Below are 26,068 nucleotides of genomic sequence, written 5' to 3'. Positions count from 1 at the left end.
CGTAGTGGTGTTACTGTACGTTCACTTACTTTCTCCTGATCTCACTCTGGGCTGTGCGGAATTCCATTTTAGAAAAGCTGCCGAGCGTTCGGATATATATAGAGCCTTTTAATACTTTATTAAATATTATTAATAGAAAGTGGAAGTGGCTGTTGCCTTGTGGAGCCGAGGATTCCTTCACAACTTCACAGTGTCTTTCCACAGGGACATCAATACTGCATAATAATAGGTTCGGAATAGTGTAGGAGACTGGTGGAACATTATGTTATTATTAGGGATAAGCACATTGTTTCTTCTTTGATCTCCATTGGAGAAAAAAGAAGAACAGTGATTCGATTGTTTGCTTCTTTTGAGTTTAGCCCCGGTTACTCCTTGTCAAGAGCTGTTTAAGTTCTGTGTTAGTCCTTGTACCAAGTAAGTTGAGTCCTGATTTCCTCCTGGTTTTAGTGATTTAGTACTTGTTTAGACCAGGTTTGATGGTAAAATGGGAAAAATGTTACTACTTTGTTATTAGCAAATAATTAGCAAACCTTTAGCCCCGATTACAGCTGTTAGCACTAGTTAGCGGCTAAAGGCTAACGCTATATGATGCTACATGGAGCAGCACTTGTTTAGACCAGGTTTGATGGTAAAATGGGAAAAATGTTACTACTTTGTTATTAGCAAATAATTAGCAAACCTTTAGCCCCGATTACAGCCGTTAGCACTAGTTAGCGGCTAAAGGCTAACGCTATATGATACTACATGGAGCAGCCAACACAAGTGAAAGCTTTATGCACTAAAGTGAAAGCTAAATGCGCAAAAAAATGATTTGTCAGACTCTTTTTATGAGTTGTGAAGCAAGATTTTATTCACAAACATGTTTTTCAAAGCATAAATTTAAGTTTCACTGTAATTTTAGATTATTTGATTCAACTAGGCCGTTACATGCTGCTCCAATCTGACAGCAATCGCCCCAGGCAGACGCTGATTGGCTCAGGGGAAGGTCAGATTGAATCTCCTGGGTTTAGATGGGTTTGGGAAATCCTGCTCTTGTCAGACTAGTCCTTCATGTAACCATGGTGACTGACTTTGCATATCAGAAGTTTCCTTAATCTTGTTTTGGCCCCTGTTGCCCCGGTTTGAACTGCAGTAAATGTCTCGTCCTGTCTCTGCATGAAGATAACACCTAACTTTTTCTTTCGGTGCCAGACGGTCATATGTTTGGCCTCAACATAATAAGGAGATTTTTGTTTTTATTGACTCCAATGACCAACAGTAGCCCAAAGGCAGAACACAGTATTCTCAATAGATAAGACAAGACAAGTCACTTTTTAATACCAGTTTCTCTGTGCTTTTCTTTGCCTCAGTTTGGACCAATGTGGAGCCGCGGTCTGTGCCGGTGTTTCCTTGGCACTCGCTCGTCCCCTTCCTGGAGCCCAGCCAATCAGGAACCTCCGTCTTGGCCACCGACGGACAGCAGCTCGTCAATCAAAGCAAAGGTACTGGGCAGCCACATCCTTCGATCAATAGATGGTAATATATGTTCAAAAGGTTAGAACTACTCTCGGTAATAAATATTCGGTGAAATGTTTGACAGTGTACGAAAAGATATTTACTGAAGATCAGTCAATGTATTTAAATTCAGTCTGGAAAATCATTTGACTCGTTAATTGTTTCTTAATAGTAAATTGTTGTGTGTTGCATCAGAGCCTCGATGTGGAGTGGCGTTGGTGAGTGACGGACGCAGTGGCCCTCCAGACTCGGACCGCGGATCTCCTTCCTGTCCTCCGTCGACCAATGAGAATCCTGCTCAGGCAGAAAAGGGCGGGGCCGACAGCGAGACCGAGAGCGACACAGACGACCCGTGAGTAAAACAAACAAACGGCAAATGAGCTCTTTTTGAACTAAAAAGACACAATCAATACAAGACAATTCACTTATTTTGGTCACTTTTTACATATTTTTAAACATTAATTTACTCAATTAGGGGAGGGAATCTTAATTTTATTCACCTTATTCCACCCCGCCCACTTTTGCCTCTTTTTGCTTTATCTCAGCACTTCCGTTGTCCTGACACTTCCGGTCGAGCCCGTTAATTTAAATGGAGACCAGGGAAACTGTTTTGCACTAAAATCTGATGTTAAGTCGATTGATTTGTGTAAAATGTCCTTTGTTAATTTGCACCAACAAGTCAACGTTTGGGTTTTTTTTCGTGTAGTAACTGATTTTATCTGAATTTCCCCAGTCCCATGTTAACTGATAGGAGAAAAGGGGCGGGCACAATTCATGGCAGCGCCCACGCGAACTTCCGGAATAGCGCTTTTCATATGACACAAGTCACACCCAAAGCCCTTCACACATAAAAGGGAGGGGGGTTCATTCTCTCCATGGTCATGGTGGTAGGTCCCCTGGGGTAGACTGACAGAAGTGAAGATGCTCACATCTCCGACCACTCACACATTGGGTGAAGTGTCTTGCTCAAGGACACACTACATTACTATTCAGAGCACTCGCTGTCTCCATTGGCACATTATAAAACTTTAGAGCCCGTTTTCTCTTTATTTCACTTCAGCAACACTTCCATTTTAGTAGCAACTACAGACACAACATTTACCAGTATTGCGCCTTTCATTGTTTTTTTTTGGTGTTTGTGTTTTAAGCAGCAAACGTTTCAAATTGATATATGTTGGTTTTTTTCCCATATTCACCTGTAGTGTCTCACAACTTGTCTAAATTAAATTGTAAACTTTTGCACGCAATCGTAGCTACTTAAGTTTTAGCTTTATCTGCTGCATATTTGGGGGTGAAAACTCTTCGTAATGTCCCGAGTTCACCTCGTCTCACTACAGAAGCGCCAACAACACCTGTTTCATTTGCACCTAAAATGTTGTGAAGCGGGAAGGTGTTGCAGCTAATCAGAGCGAATGCTAACCCCAGAGCTGCTTCGCCCTGCTCCTCCTCTGGCTATGACTCAGCCTGCAGACCATAGTATTTATCACACTAGTGTTAGTGTAAAGGCTGTTTTCTCTGATGCTTTGACGGCTTGCGTCTGCGTGTTATCGACTCAGTCTGCTGTGAAGCTTCACGAGAATATATTCACGTTTGTGATATATTTTATCTATTAGTGATGAAGTGTGTTTTAGTCAATAATGGAGAGTCGTCACGTTGCTTTACCTTCTGGTATAGACGGGAGTAACCAGATGAATGTATAAATTGTATCTCCAAGTAGTAGTAGTATTTTGGGTAACACTTTATTCTACAGTACCCTTATATCCTTATTATACCCTTAATTGTGCCTGACAAATTTAGTACAATGTAAAGGGGTTTGTGGCAATGTGTAATATCTTGTACCTATGGGTTAGATACATGATGGAATAATGTGTATTAGTACTTTGCAGGTACTGTTCCGTACTGTTCAAAAGCCAGAGAAATGCTGCAGCGGTTTGACAAAGGGTCAACAAGCTGCTTCACACAGCCATGTGTACATTTGGCTACTCTAGTAATACACCTGAATCCATACATTTAATATACATTGTATTCTAACCAGGTTTAATTTAACTCAGAAGTGAGTTGCAAGGAAATATTTAAATAGAATAATGTAGATGAAATAGCAATATTAGTGTTATTGACTATTTATTTTTTTAATTGTGACAATGCCTGGTTCAAACACAGAACCTGGTGAGAGTGTAAGTTGTGTAAAAAGGTTGAGATGTACAGATGGATAGAATGTCCTAGAATATTTCGACCCTTCTAGTTTGCACTTTGTTTGGTATAAGGTGTTATATTGAATGCCAAAAGTTCAATACATTTCAATTAAAATAGTTGCTTACAGTTTTCTTTTTATTGCCTACAGTATTTGCATTATATTCAGTATTGTCGTTTATCGTGATATTTTCTGAGACGATATATCGTCCTCAAAAAAAATATTGTGGCAGGCTTAATGATCGGGTTAGTTAATGATACCAATGTAATGATGACTCATGATCAAACTACTTTTCAACTGTACTTTCTTTTCAACTACTTAAGCAAGAAACTATTTGTGGTACTGTAAGAATACTTGGCTAAATATCTGCCCACATCTGAGTGTCAGTCTGCGTTTCTTTTTTGGCGGATTGATTTTACAGCTTAAGAAAACAATTTTGAAGGACATTACGAGCTGCGAACAGGTGCTCTTGAAAACGCCTGAAAAGCACAAATAAACACATTTTGTGGAGAGGAGTGTTGTGCTATAGGCTGCAGTTTAGTAGCAGCTGCTGGGTTACTGCTCTTTCAGAGTGACTCAGACGGACTGCGTGGCTGTCTGGCGGCGACGCGGTTTGTCAATGTTTTCAGGGTCAGTGTGTTGTTTGGTGGAGAGAGGAAAAAAAAGGCCAAAGAAATGCAATGAATTTCTCGTCTAGTGGAGCGAGCAGCACCTGTTATGTGAATGTACAATGGAAGGAGATAATATTGAAATGCTGTCTGCTGGGAGAACAGGTCAGTGTTTCTGTGCAATGTCGAATAATTAATGCCATTTATAAAGTCACAGTTAAATCACAGTAAGACAATGGCACATCAGTTCTTTGAGCTGATTTATTGGTTCATAATATGTTGGAAGATGACAGACAACATACTTTGAAGTTTTTAAAAGTTCTCAAGGAGCAGAGGATACAAGTGTATTTATGAGCTGTTATAAAGTAAATGCTTATACTTCATTCTATTTATTGGGTGAAACATAAAGCAGTATAAAGTATATATATATATAAAGTATATATATATAAAGTATATAACACCAGATATAATTCACAACTTTATTTATTTATTTAACATTTGTTTCGCCAGGAGAACCTCATAGCGATTATAAATCTCTTTTCAAGAGTGTCCTGGCCAAGAGGCAGCACAATTACAAATTACATTAATACAAACACTCGAAATTAAAGCAGTACTAAGTAACTCATGCCCCTAGAGGCAACTCATTAATTGTCCGTGACAGTAAATACTACGATGACAGAAAAGGCAAATGGAGAGAGGGATGTTGTACATCCAATTACACAATGGAAATAACTTTTTTTTCACTCAAACTTGGCTGTAAATACTGTTTAAGTGGCGCTAGCCCGCAGTTAGCTTTGCCCGTTAGCCTGTTAGCTTCTTCTTCGTGATTCCATTAGTGTGTATTGGTGGCTCCGACCCGGAGGCGGTGAAGTTGCAATTGTGGTTTTCTGGCCAGAGACACCAGGGGGAGATGAAAGACACCGCCAATCATCCCATTAACACTTGTATTACTCCCAGAGGGCTACAAAAATGATTTATTAAGGTAAACAAGTTACTTAGTACTGCTTTCAGTAACAAAAAACATAAACGTTACACAGTGAGATCATTTTAGACAGAGCATTTGCTTCATGTGGATCTTTCTTGCCAAACATTTAAAAGTTGCTTGAACATATGAAGTGAGACCAACTCGATGAGCTTCAAGTCCGGTTGGAGCAAAACAAACGTTATATTGGAGGCTGTGACAAAAAGTAATGTTCACATTACTTTGTTTAAGTTTTATTATTAGCTACACTACCTCAACTCGGATTATTCTGATCATCTCCGAGCTCACATGCTGTATATCACTGAGCAGTGTTTCTCCTGGGTGTAGGTCGGACATTTACCAGTTGCAGCATTATGCCTAACTCAGTAAATAACGAGGGAGGCCACTTCTTTTTCTCTCTTTACTACAACTCACCTCTCTCACTTCGAATACCAACAACGTGCATCAAACTTTCCACACACATAATAATCTTTAATGCAAATGCCTCGTACTTAGTTTGTTTCTGTCTCTCGAGCTGCTGGCGCTGTTTGTGGTTTGTCTGTTGTTTGTTGAGGGATTAAACGTCTCATTTTACGCAATTCTCACACTTTGTAAATTTGCACACAACCGGAGCGTCTAACTTTACTTCTGACCAAACCGAGGCACGAAACTCGAACCCGCTGACCTTCTCACTGGCTCTGGTTTAATCTGAACGGAGCCACTCCTGAGAAACCTCCCAGATCTGAGGAGAAACGAGGGCAACGCGGCAGCCATGTTGGTGCTTTATTGTTAGGATTTTTAGGATGCAATAGAGTGCAGGAAAATGTATGCGATGACAAAGAAATAGTCATATGAAATTGTCATATTAATAGATCAAACGAGATGCGCTTCATTTGCTTCACAATGGGGGAAAAGCATCATCACTGCATACTTAGAAAGATGAATTAAAGAGGAACTAACTGCTTTACTTTACTTTGTTGTCTAATGCTTTCACACAATTACAGGGTTTCTGCGGGGCATTAAATAGTCATTACATGAACTGAGCCAAAATTAAGGCCATCTTTTAAAAGCATTAATTCAAACTGGTACGGTTTGGCTGCAGTTTTGGTAGAAATTCTCCACAATTTTTTCTCAAAAGCTGCTTGTTTTGTCCGATATCAACATTTCCCTCATTCCTCTGTTTGATGGAATGTTTGCAAATCTTAACAATTAAAATGTGCACAGATTTGTTGCAATTGTGGAATTAAAATACAGTATTTGGGCATTAACAATGATATTAAAAAGTATTAATTTTGACTTGCTGCTGCCTGTAGAAATCCTGAATACTTTTGTGTACAGTGCAGGATTTAGAGGCAGTCGTGGTGAACAGGTCTGGGCTCATTCTACCACATGAAGATATGGCTGGAACATGTAGGGGGAGGAAAATACATACTTTTAACATTTTTAAACTCTGTATAGTCCCTTTAATGTTTTCTTATACTCTCACTTTCTTCACTGGCACTTTTGAAGGTCAAATTATTAAAAAAGAAAGTGTTATCTAAGCAAGGTGAGTGCTGGCATACACTCCTTTTGTTGTCTGTTGTCTACTGCCATCATTATCGTTAATCAACTAAATTAATCCTCCATTATCCTCGAGCATGAATACATTGATACTTAGGCAAATGTTCTTGAAGTAAAATGCAAATTTTCAGTGAAAAGCTTGCCATGCCCAACATTTATAAGCTGTCAAATCATGCAAAATCAACCTTAATGTGCTTTCAAACATGTTAAAACATGGCCCCCTTTTCAGAAACATAACCTGGAGGAGTATATTGCTTCATTCATGCAGTTTTGAGTAAGTTCATCCGATCCGTATTTCCTGGATCTTTTTGGCGTCATAGCGGAAACACGAAACTGCCCTCCACATTTTCTAAGGCTGCAATCAACACAAGCCCGATCTAAGCAGTTCTGCACTGAAAGTGTGTTCATGACCGCACCATCAATTTGCTACCATTGCTTTGTGAAAGTGAAATCTTGTTTTTTACTGTTTTATAATGTGTCTTTCCCACTCCTGCCTGCAGAGGGTGCTCCAGGCCAAATTAAGTATAACAATAAGTCAAATGTCCACTTTAATAGAACATTCAATGCATTATATATCATTACCATTTAGTAGCATTTTATTTTTACACTTCTATTCAGTTTTAGTCACTTTTATTCCTCAACATTGTCTGTTGCTCTTTCATAGAAACATCTTCGAGCCCTCGAGGAAACAATGGCATAGACCTCACCTGTCTGACTCATTAACGCAGACTGTAGCCTGTATAAATAGCCGCGTTAACACAGTGAAGGTCAATGGGTGTTTTCTATAAGAGGTCGTCATTATAGAAAACACCCACGCTCCAGTCGAAGGAAATGTCTTTTAAAAGAAATGAGTGATTTTATACTACTGACTGTGTCTCGACAGGTTTTCGCCCGGCGTCGCCAACGATCCTGCGCCCTCCTCTGGCACCGCGAAGAGACGCACTCAATCCCTAAGCGCTTTGCCCAGAGATGGAGACAGGAAGGTCAGACATTTCTCTACAATCTCTGTTCATGAACTGTACACAGAAAGAGGGTTTATGGATGAACAACACAGAAGCTCAATCATGATCGTTTGATTGTTATTTTCATTCTGTCGATGGGAGCCAGTGTTCCTGTATTGATTATATGGTATTTTCTTGAATTAAATCCAAAAGAAATATAGGTAGGTTTGCAAATACCAACAAACTGAACATAGTCATGCATTTTAGTGACTTGGTCTTTCATTATTGATCACAAACTAGTAAATCCTCAATAATATAGTCAACATTATGGTCTTGGAAAATGTCATTTGAGAAGAGGAAGACAGCAATGCTTTTAGAAAAATATTTTTCCGTAGTTTGACCAAAAGAATAAAGGCTTTTGTTGCATGTAAAGCTCTTTGTGACTATGTCTGTGATAATAATGCATTGGTTTTATATAGCGCTTTTCTGGACACTCAAAGACGCTTTACATTGCATTATTCATTCACTCCATACTTGATGGTAGTAAGCTACTATTGTAGCCACAGCTGCCCTGGGGTAGACTGGCGGAAGTGAGGCAACCATTCTGCACCATCGGCCTCTCCGACCACCACCAACCAACCACTCACTCACTACATTCGTCAAGCTACTAACCGGTCTCCCATCCCAGTACCGACCAAGCCCTTCCCTGCTTAGCTTCCCAGGTCTGATGGGATTGGGCAAAGGCGGTGCCCAAAAGACAGATCTTGTTTTTAGATGTAAATTGAGAATTTTGATGTAGGGAGAGTGTTTTAGAAAAAAATTCTCCACCAAAAGAAGATCACGCTCTTTAATATTTCGTACAGCAAACTTTCACTGTGGCTTTGTTTCAAAAAGATTCTGCAATGTCAAAAAATCCAGTGTTGCATTAATTGGTCACCAAGAGGATGATGGGAAAGTGTGACCACTGTGCAGAGCCTTCTCCAGCACATCTCAAAGACTCTCAATAGCGTTCAGATCTGGACTCTGCAGCGGCTAATCCATGTGTGAAAATGCTCCCTGAACCATTATTTAACAACGTGAGCCCAAAGAATTCTGGCCTTGTCATCTTGGAATATGCCTGTGCCATTACTGAGAATAAGAAATCCATTGATGGAATAACCTGGTCAGGTAGTCAGCTGATCTCATTCTGAAATCAGACCAACTGCACCAACCCCAGATCAAAACAGTTTGTTAAATCTGACTTCTTTTTTTGGTCAAGCACTGTAAGTTGTTGTTTTATTCTCTCAGGTTTATACAGTAATTATTAACCACTGCCTAACACTTGCCAACCTTTGCATTGGCATTGTAGTATTTGTAGAAGATAAAGATAAGAAAAGATTTAAATAACAAATATATAACTTCTATATATTGTGTTGTGTAGAGAGAGAAGGACCACATTCGGCGTCCCATGAATGCGTTCATGATCTTCAGCAAGCGTCACCGCGCTCTTGTGCATCAGAGACACCCGAACCAGGACAACCGCACCGTCAGCAAGATCCTGGGGGAATGGTGGTACGCTCTGGGCCCCAACGAGAAGCAGCAGTACCACGACCTCGCCTTCCAGGTAATGTCAGAATGAGGTTAATGTGTAGTTATTAATGAAGGTAGAAGGCATAAACGTGTGTGGTTAATATAGGGGGCATTTAAGGGGATTGACTGAATAAATGATTGACTCTTATGTGTAGGTGAAGGAGGCCCACTTCAGAGCCCACCCCGACTGGAAATGGTGCAACAAAGACCGGAGGAAGTCTCTGTCCGAGGGCCGCGGGACCCCAAAGGAGCCGCGAGAGAGGAGCATGTCCGAGAGCATAGGTTTGGACAATAACTCATTACTGTTGTTCACTGTTTTGCTCTAGTTTTGTTAAACAAGCCCTCCTTATCTCTTCCTCAGATCCACAGTCCCCGGGGACGGAAGTGAGGGCCTGGTCGGGGGCTGCAGAGCGTCGAGGAGCCTTCGGGGGGCAGCACCCTCGTCCCAGGGCGTTCTCTCAGAGCGCTGTGCACACCCTGCAGCTGAAAGAGAGGGACATGGACAAGGTCTGTGCACCATAGAAATACCTATAAGAAGTGGAGTTCAGTTCTAGGTATGCCTCTTTAAAGGTGCATTATGCTTTTTATGGAGGAAAAAGTTTACATTTGTGCATGTTTGATCTTGTAGTGACCCAGCGGCTGTATGAGAGGTCAGCATGGCGCCTTTACTTTCCATCACAGTGGTTTGTAGGACACTCCAGGATGAACTGTTTAGAAGGTTTTCACTGCTGTCGGACCCTCTCTCCAGAAAACCTACAAAATAATTGATCCTGGAGCATCCTAGAGACCACTGAGATGGAAAGTAAAGGCACCAGGCTGACCTCTCATACAGCCGCTGTGTCACTACAACGTCAAATAAGCACAAATATCAACTTTTTTTCTGCATAAAAAGTTTCATAATGCACCTTTAATGCATTGTTCCTTTAGAAAGCATGGACAGTCAGCTAGTCCTCCAGCTGTGTAGGTGCTCCTGTCCAAGATCTAGAGATTAGTCGCTCAACTCTACAAATATACAATGATATCTATTAGTGTAAAGTCATAATAAAGGTATGCCAAAGGTTTGAGATGTTTGCAATATTAGTAAATACTGTGTGATTAGAAGAATATAGATAATATTTGGGGTTTTCTCACTGAATTGCAAAACAAATTTCCTTAAACGCAAGGAAATCTGAGCCGGCATCTATTTATAAGATTAAGGAAGTTTTCGAATACTACGCCCTGGACTTTAAAGCGCAAAGTTTCAAAGCGTGTGGCGAATATCAAAGTGCGAAAACACCATGCGAGGCAATGCCAACAGCGTTTAATGAATTTCTAGAAACAAAAGCGCTCGTGTGAAGGCCCTAATCCTCTGTGACTCGGAGCAAAAGCAGCAAACACTGGTGTAGTTTGTACCTTCAAAGCAGCTAGAAAAGTGGAGAATGAAGAGCTTTGAAGTTGGAGGATCCCACTGAGTTTTCTGAGGGCATTCGTATGAAAAAAAACGGTATAAAATGGAAGCAGTGGATCCATTTGAACTGCGTTTGAGGAAAGGTGGTGTTTGTGGCAAAGCTAAAGAGGTTAAAAGTGTGAAGAACGAATGTCTGTGTGTGTTTAAGTGGTTGCAAGGCTCAGAAGTATCTACAGAGAGAGCGGGAACGTTGGGGGGCCGGTCAGACCATGTGCACTACAGTCCAAACTATGGGCTGCACGATCATAGCCATTTGCAATTCACTAAGTTGTAGATGTTGAGGTCAGGGCCAGGGGTTTCCAGCCTTCTTTATCCTGTGAGCTTCTTTTACGGAAAGAAAAATCAACACTTATTCTACGAACTAACCACCAGGATGATGTTTGAACAGGGAAACAAGAAAATGACTTCAGTTTCGTCTTTACACTGATATATTTACCTAAATGTTTGCAGATGTGGATGTTGTTCAGAACAAAATGTTGTTGCACAACATGTGCCTCATCAAGTGTATGCAGGAAGGCAGAAAGCCTATGGGAACTTGTTTATCTTGTTTAGGTCCTAAAGCCCTAAAGTCACTGGCAAATCATAAAATATTCCATCTTTTTATGTTTTAAACCTGACCCTACAAACATGTTCTGCAGTGCTGTGTCGTTTAGCAGCTCACTGTGAACTCAGTCTTGGTTTGAAAAAAAAAATACATGACAGATATAATTATAATCAGCGCTTAAACCAGTGGTTCTCAACCTGGGGGTCGCAAGACAAATTTTGGGGGTCGCCAGATCATGTAGATAAAATATACATTCGTAATTTGATTAATTTAACCCCTTTAATTGTTATAACGTGGCTCCAAAAGGTTGAGAACCACTGGCTTGAACATACACCAATTCAACCATCTTCATTTATAAAGTCTTGGTTCTGGCATTAAGGCTTGTGAAAGATTGTGCAAGAATCAAAAACTGGAAAAGTGTCTAGTGAGAGAAAAGAGTCTAGACCCGCAAAAGAGTGAAGCAGCTGAGATAGGGAAAGGTTATGACTTATTTAAAAGGACCACGTTTGGTTAAATTGTTTTCCTGTCATTTGTTGTAGGGCGATGGGCCGGGCCTGTTCCCCAGCCGCCCCCCTCCTCTGTTGGGACGTCCGATCGGCGCCAGTGAGGATGTGACCAGTGACGAGGAGCGGATGGTGATCTGTGAGGAAGAGGGGGACGATGATGTCATGGGTTAGTCCCTTCAAAACCCTACCAAAAATCACCAGCGTTTGACTTTCGCTTCCTGTAAACGCCAGTGTGTCCGAGATGAATCAGCAAATCTCACCAAATGCTGAAAATAGTTGTCCTTCTGAGTGAACTAACATTGCTCTTGCCTTATACAAAATCATACAGACAAATCGCTGTTAAGTCTGTTTATTGAAGTGTTAAAATGTGTTACATATGAGTTGTTTTTCTCAGAGGATTCTTGTCCCGAGGGCTCCATTGACCTCAAGTGCAAAGAGAGAGTGACAGACAGCGAGGATGAACCAGATGGACAGGTACACACCATAACTTTTACTTAAGTACATAGAAACAGAGTTGTTTTGTTTTCCTTGACTGAAAGTAGTAAGTAAGACGGTAATAGTACATACATATATAGTATCTTAATGGCACTGTACTTAATTTAATTTCTAGCAATGGAACAAAATGTTTTTGTCCTCCTTTATAATATTGTAAACTCAAACATTTGTGGGGAAAACACTGTGCATCTAATTATAAAACATTTGTATAAATTTCATGAACTTTCAGGCTATTTTTCTAACATTTTGTGAACCTGACACTGAAAAATGCTTATAAACTCGTCCCTATGAAGAATTTGGATGCTACAAATATGTTTGGAAAGTTAGGAATGAGTTTGGACCAAAGCTAACATTTTAATTTAGTGGCTTCCTCTTTCATTGTTTGCTATCAGAAAATCAGATATAGGGCCTTTAAGTTGACTTTATTATTTGATTTTTGAATGATTTGTATATAGACCAAACTGACAATAAATTAAATAGATAACATTTCTGTGCTGTAAAGTAAAGTGCAACCTTTTTTTTTCACCTCAGTGCAGCGGCAGCGCTAGACATTTGTCCCAGGGGGTGCTTAGGGGGTGCTGAGGTCTTTCTTGGGGATGCTCACAAAAAATTACATTTTTGGTGCAATTAGTCAATATAACACACATAATAAACCTGCATGCACCCGCAAATGGTAAATGGTCTCAACTTATATAGCGCAAATGCGTAATTTTCTGTTCACAACTGCGTCCGAGCAAACGGAACACCAGTCTTTGGGTTGCAAAGGCGTCGTGAGCGGTAAAAGTGCTGTGTGGGGGAGGAGGACGCTCTGGACCTGCCTTTAGCTCCAGCAGCACTGAGGAGCCTCCGTGAGACGGTTTTATGTCGACCCCGGGAGGACGTGTGGCCAGAGGAGCCGGTCCTCATGAATGTGTGGCTTTGCTCTCACGTCGTAATCTCCCCTCACGCTCTGGAGCCTAGAGCCGCTTCTATCTCGAACGCTATTACACAGTTAATGTTAAAGTTGAGCTGATTATAACGACTTGAGAGAAGGGCATCACGCTCATGACTGAAGTCAACTTTTTTCCGCTGTTGTTTTCCTCGTCTAGACTTTGTCTCGCTGCTGGAGGACTCGCTCTGTTCTTGTGCTTTAAGTTCAGCCGCGCTCATGTCGCTGTATCAAAAGTGCACAATAATAAACCTCTGATTTCTGTCCAGAGCCAGAGGAGCAGAGTCTGACTTTATAACATCAGTCTGACTTCAGCTCATTGATCAAATTTAGTGAACGACTGTAAAAATGACCCTGGAGTCAGGCTCAACCCGACTCCTGCTTTCGGGCTGAGCAAAAACAGTTGTAGTTTTTGCAGAAATACTGATTTTAACTGGAAGGTTTGTGAAGGAATTGTTAAAAAGTTTGTTCTTGTCATTTGGATTTGTTGGTTGTTAGTAAAGTAGCATAAGCCTTGTTTGATATAGTTATGAACCTCCCAGCATTATTGCCTAAATGATTTTTAAGTGTCCAAATTGGTATCATTAGCTCTGTTCTCAGCCAATCAACAAAATTGTTTTTGTTTTTTCATTTTCCCCAAATCCTTAAGTAGTTTATGTAGGCATTATGCTTGGATGAAAATATAGTTTTATTCCAAAACATGCCCTTTGAAATGTACCTCATTCAATGCACTTAAATTGCTTTTCTCTCCATGTCCTACCAGCACGGTTTCCAGCCAGTGTCCCGCTCCTCTCTGCCCTCCCCCTCAGTCTCTCAGTCCGACTCCAACTCGGGACAGGGCTCCACGGGACGGGGCGAGGAGGGCTCAGAAAAGAACAGGAGCAGAGGCGCAGACACGGGACAGAACGGGGTCGAAAGAGGACCCAAATCTGAACAGACAATCACAGACGGGACGGGGCTGGCCATAGGATCCCAGGCTCCTCCAACTATCACCTCTCAGGTTATGGGCGCAATGAGAATGGCCCCCACGATGGTGACCAGTGTGGTACGGCCCATCGCCAGCACGCCCGTCCCGATCGCCAGCAAACCAGGGGATGGTGCTGCAAAGGTACTGACTAAAATGTAAATCACCAAAATTGGAAGAGACACAGAGCTTGGCGTTGTAATCTTGTCTATGTTGGTCATTTCCTCTTTCGTCCCTTTTGTGTCACCAAACCCATTCAGAGCGGTTCTGTACTCAATACGGGTGTTCTTCACGAGTCCATTGATTTGTTAGCGTGTCATTGGCTTTCATTTCTGCTATGATTAAATTGCTAAAAAGAGCAGCCCTTAAAAGAGCAGCAGAAGTGTCTTTCCCATCCACTCAAATAAATGAAAATGATGAAACTGCCCAAAAGTAGATTTATGTGGATGATGTAAACACTTTAAAGGCTGGGCTTTTTAATATATACTTTCTTTTGTTCCCGCAGGACAAGAAACCCACTCTCCTGATGGGAGGCAGCGGACTGCAGCAGCTGCCGATCACAGCAGGGGGTGGGTACCTGTGCTCCTCCCCCTGTCCCTCTCCTGTCCCCGTAAACGGCAGCCGTGCGTTGGTCACTAGCCTAGTTTTTGGAGGGTCCCACACAGTGCAACTCCTCGCCCCCCCGCACGCACACAGCAGCACCCCTCTGCCCGACCTGCGTGAGCTGCCAGTGCAAGTCTTGTCCCCACACACCACTGCTAGCTTGGCCAATGGCGTGCACTCAGGGGCGGGACTAGGACTGGCCTCAGTCAGCCCCGGGACAAGAGGTGAGACAGACCGGCCTAAAGCTAAATGTAAAACTTACTCTAATCACATCTGGTGTTTCCCTGCGATCTAATCTGCTCCTGTTTGAGGACGAAAGCTAACATGCTCAAGCTAACTCTGATTTAGCAACTGTTTGTCAAACGCCAGGTTAGTAGTTTAACACTGACATTCTTTTTAACGGGCCTGGATCATGCAAAATTAACCTTATGAGCTTTGAACCCTCCTTATAACGCACATATCATTTGCACATGTTTCAGTAATTTACCACTCTCTTATGCATGCAAAACACCATCTCACACTCCGTTATACACTACAGGTTTACAACATTTTTGTTTTCTTAAAAATTTTGTAGTTAAAGGAACAGGCCACCGTTTTTCTATACTGAGATATGTGTAACACTTACCTGAGCTTAGACGAGTTGATACACAGAGACCTGTCTGGTCATTGTGCGTGCCTGTGGAAGAGCTTGGTCGCTTCTAACTTCACCCCATTTGGAGCTATAGGAACATACTGGGAGAGGCCAATTGCTATCAACATCTTTAGTCTTTTTGTGTGACTGAGGGCACACAGTTTTTCCATGCTGTGATATGTTCTTCTCTGAGCTTAGACAAGTTGATACGTACCTGTCTGGTCTTTGTGCCCGTGGAAGAGCGTGGTAGCCTCCAACTTCACCCCCTTTGGAGCTATAGGAATACATTGAAAGAGGCCAATTGCTAACAACATCTTTGGTCTTTGGGCGTGACTGAGCGCACGCACAAAGACCAGACAGGTACATATCAACTCGTCTAAGCTCAGGTAAGAACATATCTCAGTACGTAAAAATGGTGGCCTGTTCCTTTAAACGCCTCATTGTCCTCTGAAAGGAAAGACTAGAACAAATAAACTAATGAATATTTGAAAATAATTGTATTTATTAACCATAATATCTTCTAACCAATAACAACAATTATGGTTAATTACATTGTTTCTTCAAAGGAAATTAAATATTCTTCAGAATGTACTTCCTTAAGTCGTTTAAAAAGACTGAACAATAAATGATAAATGACCTTTAATTGTATTAGTTATATACAGAAAACATTCCAGTTAGAAATACAATACAGTGATCCTTTTTGTGGCAGTCTGAAGCCCAGATAAATGGAGAACAGAATTCCAATTCCAACCTGACCTTATTTTTTGCCCTTGCATTTCTACAAAAAATCAAGAAAATTAACCCCATATTTTGATATTTTTGCTGCTATTTATTGTTTTCTTGTTTTAGTCATGGTTATGCATTTTTAGTCCTAAAATATGCACTTAAACTGTGCAATAGAAATAGCAGCGTGTGGCGGCTTTTGTGAACAGAGGGTGATTAAGAGTTGGTGGGCGGCCTGCGCTTCGTACTGTTTCTCCCGTCAATCACCCGTCCCACTTTTACGTAAGGCAATCAGGGCTATTTTCAGAACATCCTGGACTCCACAGAGATGATCGAAAGTAATGGTCTGACGGGACGTATGAATGAAAAGACGAGCTCAAAGAGGAACGATTAGCGGTGGTGAGGTGGAAAGGTTGACCCTGTTAGTGCGCGCCATTGCCAAACTGGTACTTGACAAGGTTTACTCAGCGGTGCCTGAAAATGCCTTTAGCAGCAGTTGCTATCTACGGTATTTATCTTATCTATGCTTTTAAGTTATTTTATCAAATTAAATCATGCATATAGGACAATATTTATCTGCGCTTTATAATTCTGTGGGCAACAATATACGTTTTAAGAGCTCTGCATATGCAAAGGTGAAGTCGATTTTTTCTATGGAAAATCAATTGCTGGGAACTGGTCTAAGCAATCTTGTGACTTTGACATGCAATACAACACACATAGTAAGAGGAGCTTTTGCAAAGGGCAGCAAAAAGTATATATAAAAAATATTATATTACATTACAATAAAGAGCAGAATGACTATAAAGCTCTCGGTGAAGTGAAACGAATGTATGACATGAGGTGTGTTTTACAAGTTATTTTATTTTTTACGGATATTTCAGGAGTTTTGACATAGGGCCTCATTTCCTAGTTATCCAGAGTGTTGCTGATTTCTGGAAAAAAAAATTGTAATTCATGCAGTTTTTATATTTGAAGAGTTTCGTGGCGCTAGGCTTGTGCTAGAAATCAAAAATCCAGAAATCAGCTACAGTCTGGATAACTAGAACATGAGGCCCTATGTCAAAAATCCTGAAATATCCCTTTAAAGAGTTGAAAATACAAGACTTTCCTGGTTGATAAAATAAAAAAAGCTAAAACTGCCAGAGCATGTACGTAAGAAACTTTGCACAATATTCTGCCTGATTTCTTTTCGGGTGCTCACAACACTCACCTCCCACCTGTTGATGTCATGACGTGGTGTTTTTAAAGTCTCATCATTCAACTTGCTTCTGCACCATTAGCTGATCACTTGTTTTTGCTTTCCAGACTAAATGGCTTTACTTATTTTGTTTGCATTTTCGATCTTTTGTATGTGATGCTGAATGGCCCATTTTCCTGCCACACACATTTATCCGGGCATGGGAATGGCACATATTGTGGGTAATAATAATAATAATAATGCATTGGTTTTATATAGCGCTTTTCTGGACACTCAAAGACGCTTCACATTGCACTATTCGTCGTTCACGCCATACTCGGTGGTGGTAAACTGCTATTGTAGCCACAGCTGCCGACTGACGGAAGCGAGGCAACCAGTCTGCGCCATCGGCCCCTCCGACCACCACCACTCACTCGCTCATGCACTAGGCTTCCTGGTGTTCTCAAACGGTCTCCCATCCAAGTCCTGCCAGGCCCTTCCCTGCTTAGCTTCCCAGGTCTGACGGGATTGGGCAGAGCAAAGGCGGCCACAATATTTTAAGCCCTGCAAAACACGGATCTCTGTGTCTCCTTGTAACCTTTCATATCCTTACCTAATCATCTGCACCTTTGCCTGTGCTCATCAACGGCGCTAACATTTCGACGTGAGCCAGCTCTGAATTGCAGACGAAAAAATAGACCGAGGTGGGAGTGTGTCAACTTTCTCGTTCACCTCACTTGTCCCCGGTTCATCTTGGGCCACCGGCTCCTCTGTGCTTCTCCAAACTGCGAGTGCCACCTACCGTAGACATAATTCGAAAATCTTCCCCGGGTACCTCGATTAACCCCGTTTTTTTTGTGTTTTTTTTCTCACAAAACGCGGTCGCTTTAACTGCGGAAAACGAACTCCCTGCGTCCGTGTCCTCGTGTCCCCTCTCTCCGCCGCCGCCTCATTCATCCCTTCACGCTGCCAGACTGTTTTTTTTTTTTTTTCATACTCTCTCTCCCTCTCTTGTCGTCCGTTAGTCCAAACCCAGTCGCCGGTTCTGCAGACGAAGATGCTGGTTCCCATGGCAACAGTGCGAACAGGAAGCACTCCTCCTCATCCCCCCTCCATCTCCCTGGTGGGCCCGCCCCTTCCCGTGCAGAACGGCCCCCAGACAGGAAACAAGGTATGGAACTGCAAACTCCAGCTTCCTCCTATCGTTAACGCGTCCACACGACAATCCTGAAGATGAACCAATCCAGCTTTAATTAAATCGTCCGCTACACAGGGAACAGAAGAACACAGTGTAAATTGTTTCCAACATAATGAGCGCTGCTCCCAAACCGGCTGTCTGTATTTCCACATTGTCTTACATGGGGATTGATATTGTTTGGTGTATTGGTGTTCTTAATCTGGCCCGAGTGAACAATTATCAAAGCCTCTCTAAAGCCTTTTACAAACATCACGTTCTGCTGGACCCCAGGCACACAAGCTGCTGTTTTTGTACACAAGCTTTTTAAGTGTCAGGCTTGCTTTTTGCTGGTTGTCCATGTAAAGTACATAGTTGCTGATACAGTAGCTTTCTCCAGTTGAGCAGTTTACATTTGCAAACAACAAGCACTTTTAGCGATAGTAATTAATGGTAGGTTTACACACAACGCAACAAATCCACATTTGTGATCGAGGCTCACGAATAAAGTTTCCTTCGTTTAGGCCAGGGGTAGGCAACGTCAAAATCGGCCCTCCATCATCAAACTCTGGCCCTCGAGATGATTTTGAGAAATATTATGACCCAAATCAGAGATCAAATGCCTGTTAAAGTACTCTAGAAATGTTAAAAATACTGTCAATTCCTTAAAATGTCTTAGCAGAGCACCCGTTTAGGCTATAATCCTAAAAGACTACTCTAAGAATACTAAGAAATGACTTAAATCTACTTGAATTAAAGATTGAGTGGATTTGGTGTGGCCTTAAAGCAGATAAAACCTATTCTTGCCAATGGAACAAGCTTTTTTCTTAATACAGATTATTTTGTATAATTGGTCCATTTGGTACTTGGTCTTTTGACGATGAAGAAAAACGGCCCTCCACCGAGCAAACTTGCCTACCCCTGGCTTAGGCCATTTTGTTACAATAATATTTAAACATGAGAAACAGGGGGACATGCCTTTGCTTCTGATTTGTCCTGTTTAACCTGCGCCCTTGCGACACACCTGCGCGCTCCATACATGACGGCTGCTCGCAGGGTTTCTATCAATTTTGAGCCCAAGCGTGAGAGAAAACAGTGATTCCTACACTACTAATGCTGTGAGAATGATCTCACGCTGAATTACAAATCACTGCTAAGCAACACAAAAGGACACGCTTCTGTTGTGACCTCCATGAGTCGAAGGTGAAGGAGGGCGATCAAGACTGTCGTAAACCCAGCATAACAATACATCGAAGGCAAAAGCACGGCGGACAGCTACACACAGCACTTCAGTCATTCATCATTCAGTCATTTCATTTAAATACATGATTGCTCCATAGCTTCTGATGCTTCGTTTTGAGACTTTGCTAAAACGAGCTGCGCCTGATCCAATCAGCAGCAATTCCTCTCTAAAAAGTCTGTCTTTTCAACAGGAACCCTTCCAGATTGTTTTGTTGATCAAGTTATAAAGACTAAGATGGTTAGAACTTGTGCAAAGATGAGATCGTGAAGATACGGGTTGAAGGGTGCTGCGGTTAGAGCTGCCAAAAAGAAATTAAATTCATGAATGGAGTGAATAGAGCAGCATAATCGAATCAGCATCACAATTTTACTGGCCGCACTTAGCAAATTGTGGATAAATCATATTTAAAAGCTGCTAACTCTGTGGTTTAGACCTCTCCAAAATGTAGACCTGAAGTTATTTTGTGTGAAAGAAGATGCGGAGGCTCCGGCTAAATGAAGGCAGCGGAAAGTAATAGACCACAAACTTTCTGATGCTTTAAAAGCTTATATCGAGCGCCTCCTTCACACGGGGCCTTGACATGATGCAGTAAAAATAAAAACCACTTACTTTTAAAAACATCTCTCTCTGCCCACTGTGTTTATTCCCGTCCCGCGCAGATCATCCAGATCGCCCCCATGCCCGTGGTCCAGACCCACCCCAACGGAGGAGCGGCCGCAGCAGTGCATCCTGGGAGCCCCTTCCCTGTTTCCGTGGCAACAGTGATGGCCCCCGGCGCTACTCCTCCGCAGACCGTGCTCCTGACCCCGCCTCCCACCAGGTCAAACTCAATCGAAACATATTTTACACACATTGATTTTTCTTCAATAGCTTCTGCACTCATGCCCACAAGTACAGAGATATTCCAGGATTTCTGTAGGATTGTAGGTGGTGCTTGTTTATTTAGTTACGGGGAAGAGAATTAGGACAAGATGAACTGCCGAATGCCGATACTTGACCAGTTCGGCTGGTAACACTTTAGCTTGTTTTAGTCGCCAGTTTGATTTTACACATGGAGCTAAACTTTAGGGAGCCACAAGTTTTTGTTTTACTTTGTTTGATTCTACCCCTAATATAATACAGGGTTTATACAGGCAGAAGCAAGTGTGGACGTGTCAACTATGTGGAGCCTAAAAATAGAGCCTTGTTTTGGTCGCTCAGCTTTGATATATTAAGTTTTATCATTTGAAAATAAGTCTTAAATAATAATAATGAAAAGCAGGCGAAAGAGCTGGTAAAAATCTTGACTGGGGCTCCTCCTGCTGGCAGCTATAGGAATCGTTTTCTAAAAATAACTTCAGAGTTGGACGTACAGCATGTGAGCAGCTCCAGCATTGCCTGATAAACAAACAGAACAGCTCAAAATAATGTTGGATTATGGGCTAAAAATGTGGAGGACAGTTTTTGGATTTAAACAATGATGCGAGTGTAATCAGGAAGTACAGAACAAGGCGCCGACACCGTAGAAGAAGAAACAGATAAATCTAACAGCTTTGTCCGAGGATTACTCCAAACTATTGTGAAATACTACTCCTGGTATGACTTTGATAACATGTGGTTTAAACCTCAAGAGAGTCAGTTTTGCATTATATGTTTTAATGCCCAAATAGTACATTTTAAAGCCACACACACAAAAAGAAGCACATATTTAATTTCTTAAGATTTGCAAACATTTCATCCGAACTTTTTAGCTTAATATTGGGTCAATTTCAGCCAAAACTGCAACTAAATATGTTTTAGACCATCATTTTGGTATTTTTGATGAACTTATACAGCAGGGGTAGGCAAGCGTGCGATATTGAGGGCCGATTTTCTTCATTGCCAAAACACCAAGGGCCGAAACTCAAAATTGTATCCCAAAGCATAGCACCTTTTCTCTACAAATGTAAGTTTTGCACATAATATATGACCTTATGGGCTGTTTTGCTGGGAAATGTGAAAATATTGACAGTATTTTCCACATTTTAGGTTCATTTTAGGCCTTGATTTTGACACAGTTAATTCAATGACTTTCAATGCCCTGTGAAAACCCTAATCATGATCATTTATAATAAACCAAAATATACAATTCATATACAATTTTTTGTTTTTGTTTTTTAGCTGGGAGGCAAACTCGCAACGACAAATGCTGCTTGTACCTTTTAACCTCAAGCCAATTGTACAACACAATGCATTTTAGTAGTAATTAGCAGACCTTTTTAGCTAATCACATGGAGTATAAAATTGCCCTAGAGCTGTTCCCAACTGGATACACTGCTCAGTTGAGAAGCACAGTTTGTTATTGCTATTTCCAGACTGGTCCCCTTTTGCTTTGATTGTCCCCGGGGACAATCTATAGCTTTGGTCAGACTCCTCAAATTGCCCTTGCAAAGAGATTTTTCATTTGTTATGAAAGGTTTCTGTTTTGTTTTACATAATTAGGCTGACAATGGAAGAAGGCTGGTGTAGCTTCTGTTTGAACATGCTGCCAGCGTGCGGCTTCCCAATGTTTTATTGCATAATTTCAGGATGTTACATTTGAGCTTTTAAGGCCCGTAGCAGTTTTCTGTGTTCAGCCGCAAAGGCATTAGAAGTGCAGTGAGTGCAGTCATTGTGCCAGTCCCAAGCCTGGCCCGGATGAATTGAGATTGAATTGAGAATTGCAACAACAATTTTCTTACGTAATTACGGTGCTGGTCGTGGGCAACATGACAAAAAAATACTATTAGTTCTTAAGCTGCAATTGGTAAGATCCACCTGTCTCTTTGCATTACTGAGGCTGACCAATCGGAGATGATTATTTAACCCCGTGCCCCTCTGTGCTTCAGGATCCCGTATGTCCAGCCCGGTGCAGGAGGTCCCACGTCAGCCGCAGCCCACCAGGCCTTCTCTTCTGCGGGACAGGCGTATCTCCCTCAGCCTCTGGCCACCCTGGGCTTCACTGCCATCGCCCCTGTCCCTGGACAAACCCTGGTCCAGTCTCCTCTGCTGGCCCCTGCCCCTTCTCTCAGCTGCCAGTCACAGACCCCAGGAGGACAGGGCACTGCTAACACGGGACGTCCGGTAAGAAATATGCGTTTTGTGATTCGAAGCAGCGTGGTTCCTAAATATTTATATGCACTGGCAAATGTATTGGTCTCTTAACCCCCACCTGAACTGAATTTTCTTCAGTTTGGCTTTACCCGAATCTAAAAGCTTCTTGAAAAAACTAGCGACAAAAATGAAGATGAAGAAGTGACAAAAATGTGATGAAAATGTGACAAAAACGTGACAAAAAAACAACAGAAAAGTGATGAACATAAGGAAAGAGATCAGTTTAAATGAGTTTTGTCTTAGCTTTCAAACTAGGAGTTACACTGGCCTATAGGCTGAAGCTTTTAGATTTGGATACAGCTGAACTTGGGCTAAGAGGTTAAAACATTCACGTCAAGCAGAATATCCGCTTTTATAACACTGTTCCTCCTCCTCTTCAGGTCCTGACTGCCATCTACCCTGCACAAACCATCGCCCTGGCAACTGGAGTGGTCTCCGTGGCGACAGTCCCGTCCAACATGGCCGCCGCGGGGCTGGACTCGGTCAGGCCCTGCTCTCCGCTGGGGCCCGGGGCTCCCGGGGCCGCAGTGACACCGCAGGCGAGCGTGGCAGTGAAGGTGGAGCAGATGGTGGAGGTGAAAATCGAGGCAGAGGAGGGAGGAGCTCACGGGACGTCCCGCTGCGGAACCAACTCCACAGCAGAGAGCAGCTACAGCACTGCAGGTGCGGGCCAGGGCGGTCATATGATAATTAAATCCAGGGCTTGTTTTGATCACAAGGCGCAGGTTTGAATAGCAGATGGAGGGAAGGAGCCGTTATTTGTTCAGGTTTAGTCTTTTGACAAAAATGTGATTTACTTTAGTCCTAGATTTAGTCAAACTGTTTTTTTCCTCTTCATTTCTGCTTCTCCTGCATAGACAAAGCACAGACCCATTCCTTCCTGTGTCACAGAAAGTTCATATGTTTTAAGCCTTTTCTTATCATTTTTATTTAGTTTTTAGGAGTCAACAGGAAAAGATTTTGTCAGTTTTAGTCAAATTATTTAGTTAACAAATTAAGATTGAAATACTTGTGTTACACTGGCTCTAATTTACCGTAATACAGAGTTTAATCTCTCTGAATCCCTCTTTAACTCCAGTTGTGGATGTTGCCTAAAGTGAACTCTCTCGATCCACGTTTAGAGGTGCCCTGGGACAAATGAAATACGAAACTGACAGTTGTAAAAATAGCCTTGCATTGTAGGACTATACATTGATGTCAGCAAAAGCAAAGCGCGGGTATAATTTCACCGGCTATTTATCTTCGCTGTGTGTTGTTTTCCGATTGAACGTACAAAGTGACTTGAAAAATATTGTCATAAGCAAGTTCGGGTTTTGAGCTCCACAGCGTAGAGGGCAGACAATATGAAGGAAACACGATACAGTACATTTTGTGAGCAATTCAAGGCTTTCGGGGTGTTAAGATTTTGAATGGCAAAATGATCTGAGGATGGTTGCTTTTAAACTTTAATCTTGTTTTTAAACATGTAACAGGAACCAGTGAGGAAGACGTGAAACCGCGCATTAAGGAGGAAAACATGAACGACGGGCAAAGCTGGGGAAAGCAAAATGAGTCGGATCGAGAACGAGCCTCGAGGGACGGTAGTGACAAGAAGAGAAGCACAGACAGAGAGGAGAACGGCACCGGGAGCAGCAGCAAAGAGGTCAGGACAACACGAATTACACTATTTACAGTAATATTCGACGCTTGTGGAGAGACGTGGAGGGCTGAATGTGGCCGCGGGATTAGTGGGGGCGGCAGAATGGCAATACAACCGCAAAAAAAACACCCAATATGGTCTCAGTCTGGAGCCCCGGCTTGTGCGATCAGGGAAGTTATTATTGGGCGGCACGGTGGCGCAGCTCGAAGGTCCCGGGTTCAATTCCCACCTGGACGGGGCCTTTCTGTGTGGAGTTTGCATGTTCTCCCCATGTCTGCGTTGGTTTCCTTTGGGTAGTTATAGTCTGTTTACTTATTATTATTTACTGTTTATACTTTTTGTCCACACAAAGTCCTTGGTAGTCATTGTATATAAGATACCACTATTTACTATTTAATTGTTTTTTCCTCACATTTCCTGCCTATTTGCAACCCCTGGGTGTTTCTAAGAGCTGAATGTAACAAGTAAATTTCTCCATTGTGAGATCAATAAAGGCTGTCTTACCTTATCTTCCCCTACCACTAAAAACATGTACAATAGGTGAATCCTCCAGCTCCAGCCAGATGTTTCTGACCATTAGCCTGGCTTCACATCTGGACACATCTTGTCCCTAAGTTGCCCCAGAGTTATTGAGGATGGATCAAATGCAGAGAACGAATTTTCTCCAGTTTAGCTTTACGCCTTATTTGAAAGCTAAGACCTACAAAACTAATCTAAAGGAATCTTTTTCCTCACACTGTTGCCACGTTATTTTATTTTTTTACTTTTTTTTTTACTTTTGTTGCATTTTGATACTTTTGTTAATTTTTTGTGGCTTTTTTGTTGTCCCATTTTCAACTCTTTTTGTCACTTTTCTGTTGCTCTGTTGTTATATTTTCGTCAAACATATTTTCATCACTTTTTCATCATTTTTGCATCACTTTTTCATCACTCTTTTGTTGCTATTTCGACACTTTCAGATTTGGGTAAGGCCAAACTGGAGAGAATGTGCTCGGTTCGGGTGTGGTTTAATAAAGTATAACTTAACTTAATTACTGGCCTGATTTTGAAACCGTGTCGTCTCCAGGCTGGACCTCGTTCCCCCCCTGCCTTGTCCTCTGGTCTGGACCCTCCCCCTCCGCCCACAGAACCGGGACCCTCCAAAAAGACCAAGTTTAGACCCCCTCCACTGAAGAAGACTCCTGACTCGTATGTACTGCTTTAAACCTAATCATTTCTACTCCTCGTATTCCTATATTTGTGTTCTGTGCTGTTGAATACAAATGTTGAAATGGATGTTACGCTTTGAGGTGTTTGTGTGTTCCTACTGTCTTTTTGGAAAAGCGGTGTTACTTCTTCGCAATGCCGTCCATCTGTCTTCATTTTTCTGCGTTTCAGCGTTTCATTTTTTCAGGCCTCTGGTGCTTTAGAACAGTTAATTGTTAAGTTCAACAGCTTGAAGACTATTATCAGTGGACACAACGTTCATCGACTTTAACACGTCGAGCACCATTTTTAGACTGTGGCTAGATTTCCGTCTCTGAAAAGAAAGGGTATTTTTCCTGACCGCAAATAAT

At 41.9% G+C, this 26,068-nt stretch overlaps 1 protein-coding gene across 2 annotated transcripts in view; it reads left to right on the top strand.

Annotated features, from left to right (window-relative positions):
• cica (capicua transcriptional repressor a) overlaps window positions 1-26,068 on the top strand; it is a 71,465-nt gene that overhangs the window by 38,798 nt on the left and 6,599 nt on the right. Inside the window, exons 4-19 of one of the 2 annotated variants that reach the window (XM_079570846.1) lie at window positions 1,350-1,481; window positions 1,690-1,846; window positions 7,698-7,797; window positions 9,176-9,358; window positions 9,480-9,606; window positions 9,686-9,831; window positions 11,855-11,987; window positions 12,216-12,295; window positions 14,008-14,352; window positions 14,714-14,777; window positions 18,371-18,516; window positions 20,422-20,582; window positions 22,609-22,843; window positions 23,254-23,536; window positions 24,346-24,515; window positions 25,579-25,700. In XM_079570846.1, coding sequence (XP_079426972.1) covers window positions 1,350-1,481; window positions 1,690-1,846; window positions 7,698-7,797; window positions 9,176-9,358; window positions 9,480-9,606; window positions 9,686-9,831; window positions 11,855-11,987; window positions 12,216-12,295; window positions 14,008-14,352; window positions 14,714-14,777; window positions 18,371-18,516; window positions 20,422-20,582; window positions 22,609-22,843; window positions 23,254-23,536; window positions 24,346-24,515; window positions 25,579-25,700 — 2,584 coding nt within the window. Of the gene's footprint in view, window positions 1-1,349; window positions 1,482-1,689; window positions 1,847-7,697; window positions 7,798-9,175; window positions 9,359-9,479; window positions 9,607-9,685; window positions 9,832-11,854; window positions 11,988-12,215; window positions 12,296-14,007; window positions 14,353-14,713; window positions 15,036-18,370; window positions 18,517-20,421; window positions 20,583-22,608; window positions 22,844-23,253; window positions 23,537-24,345; window positions 24,516-25,578; window positions 25,701-26,068 lie in introns of both variants that reach the window. The other variant, XM_079570845.1, reaches the window with a different exon arrangement.

The sequence above is a fragment of the Gobius niger genome (genome assembly GCF_951799975.1).
Source record: "Gobius niger genome assembly, chromosome: 14".
Lineage (NCBI taxonomy): Eukaryota > Metazoa > Chordata > Actinopteri > Gobiiformes > Gobiidae > Gobius > Gobius niger.
This window is presented reverse-complemented; position numbering and strand designations above follow the sequence as displayed.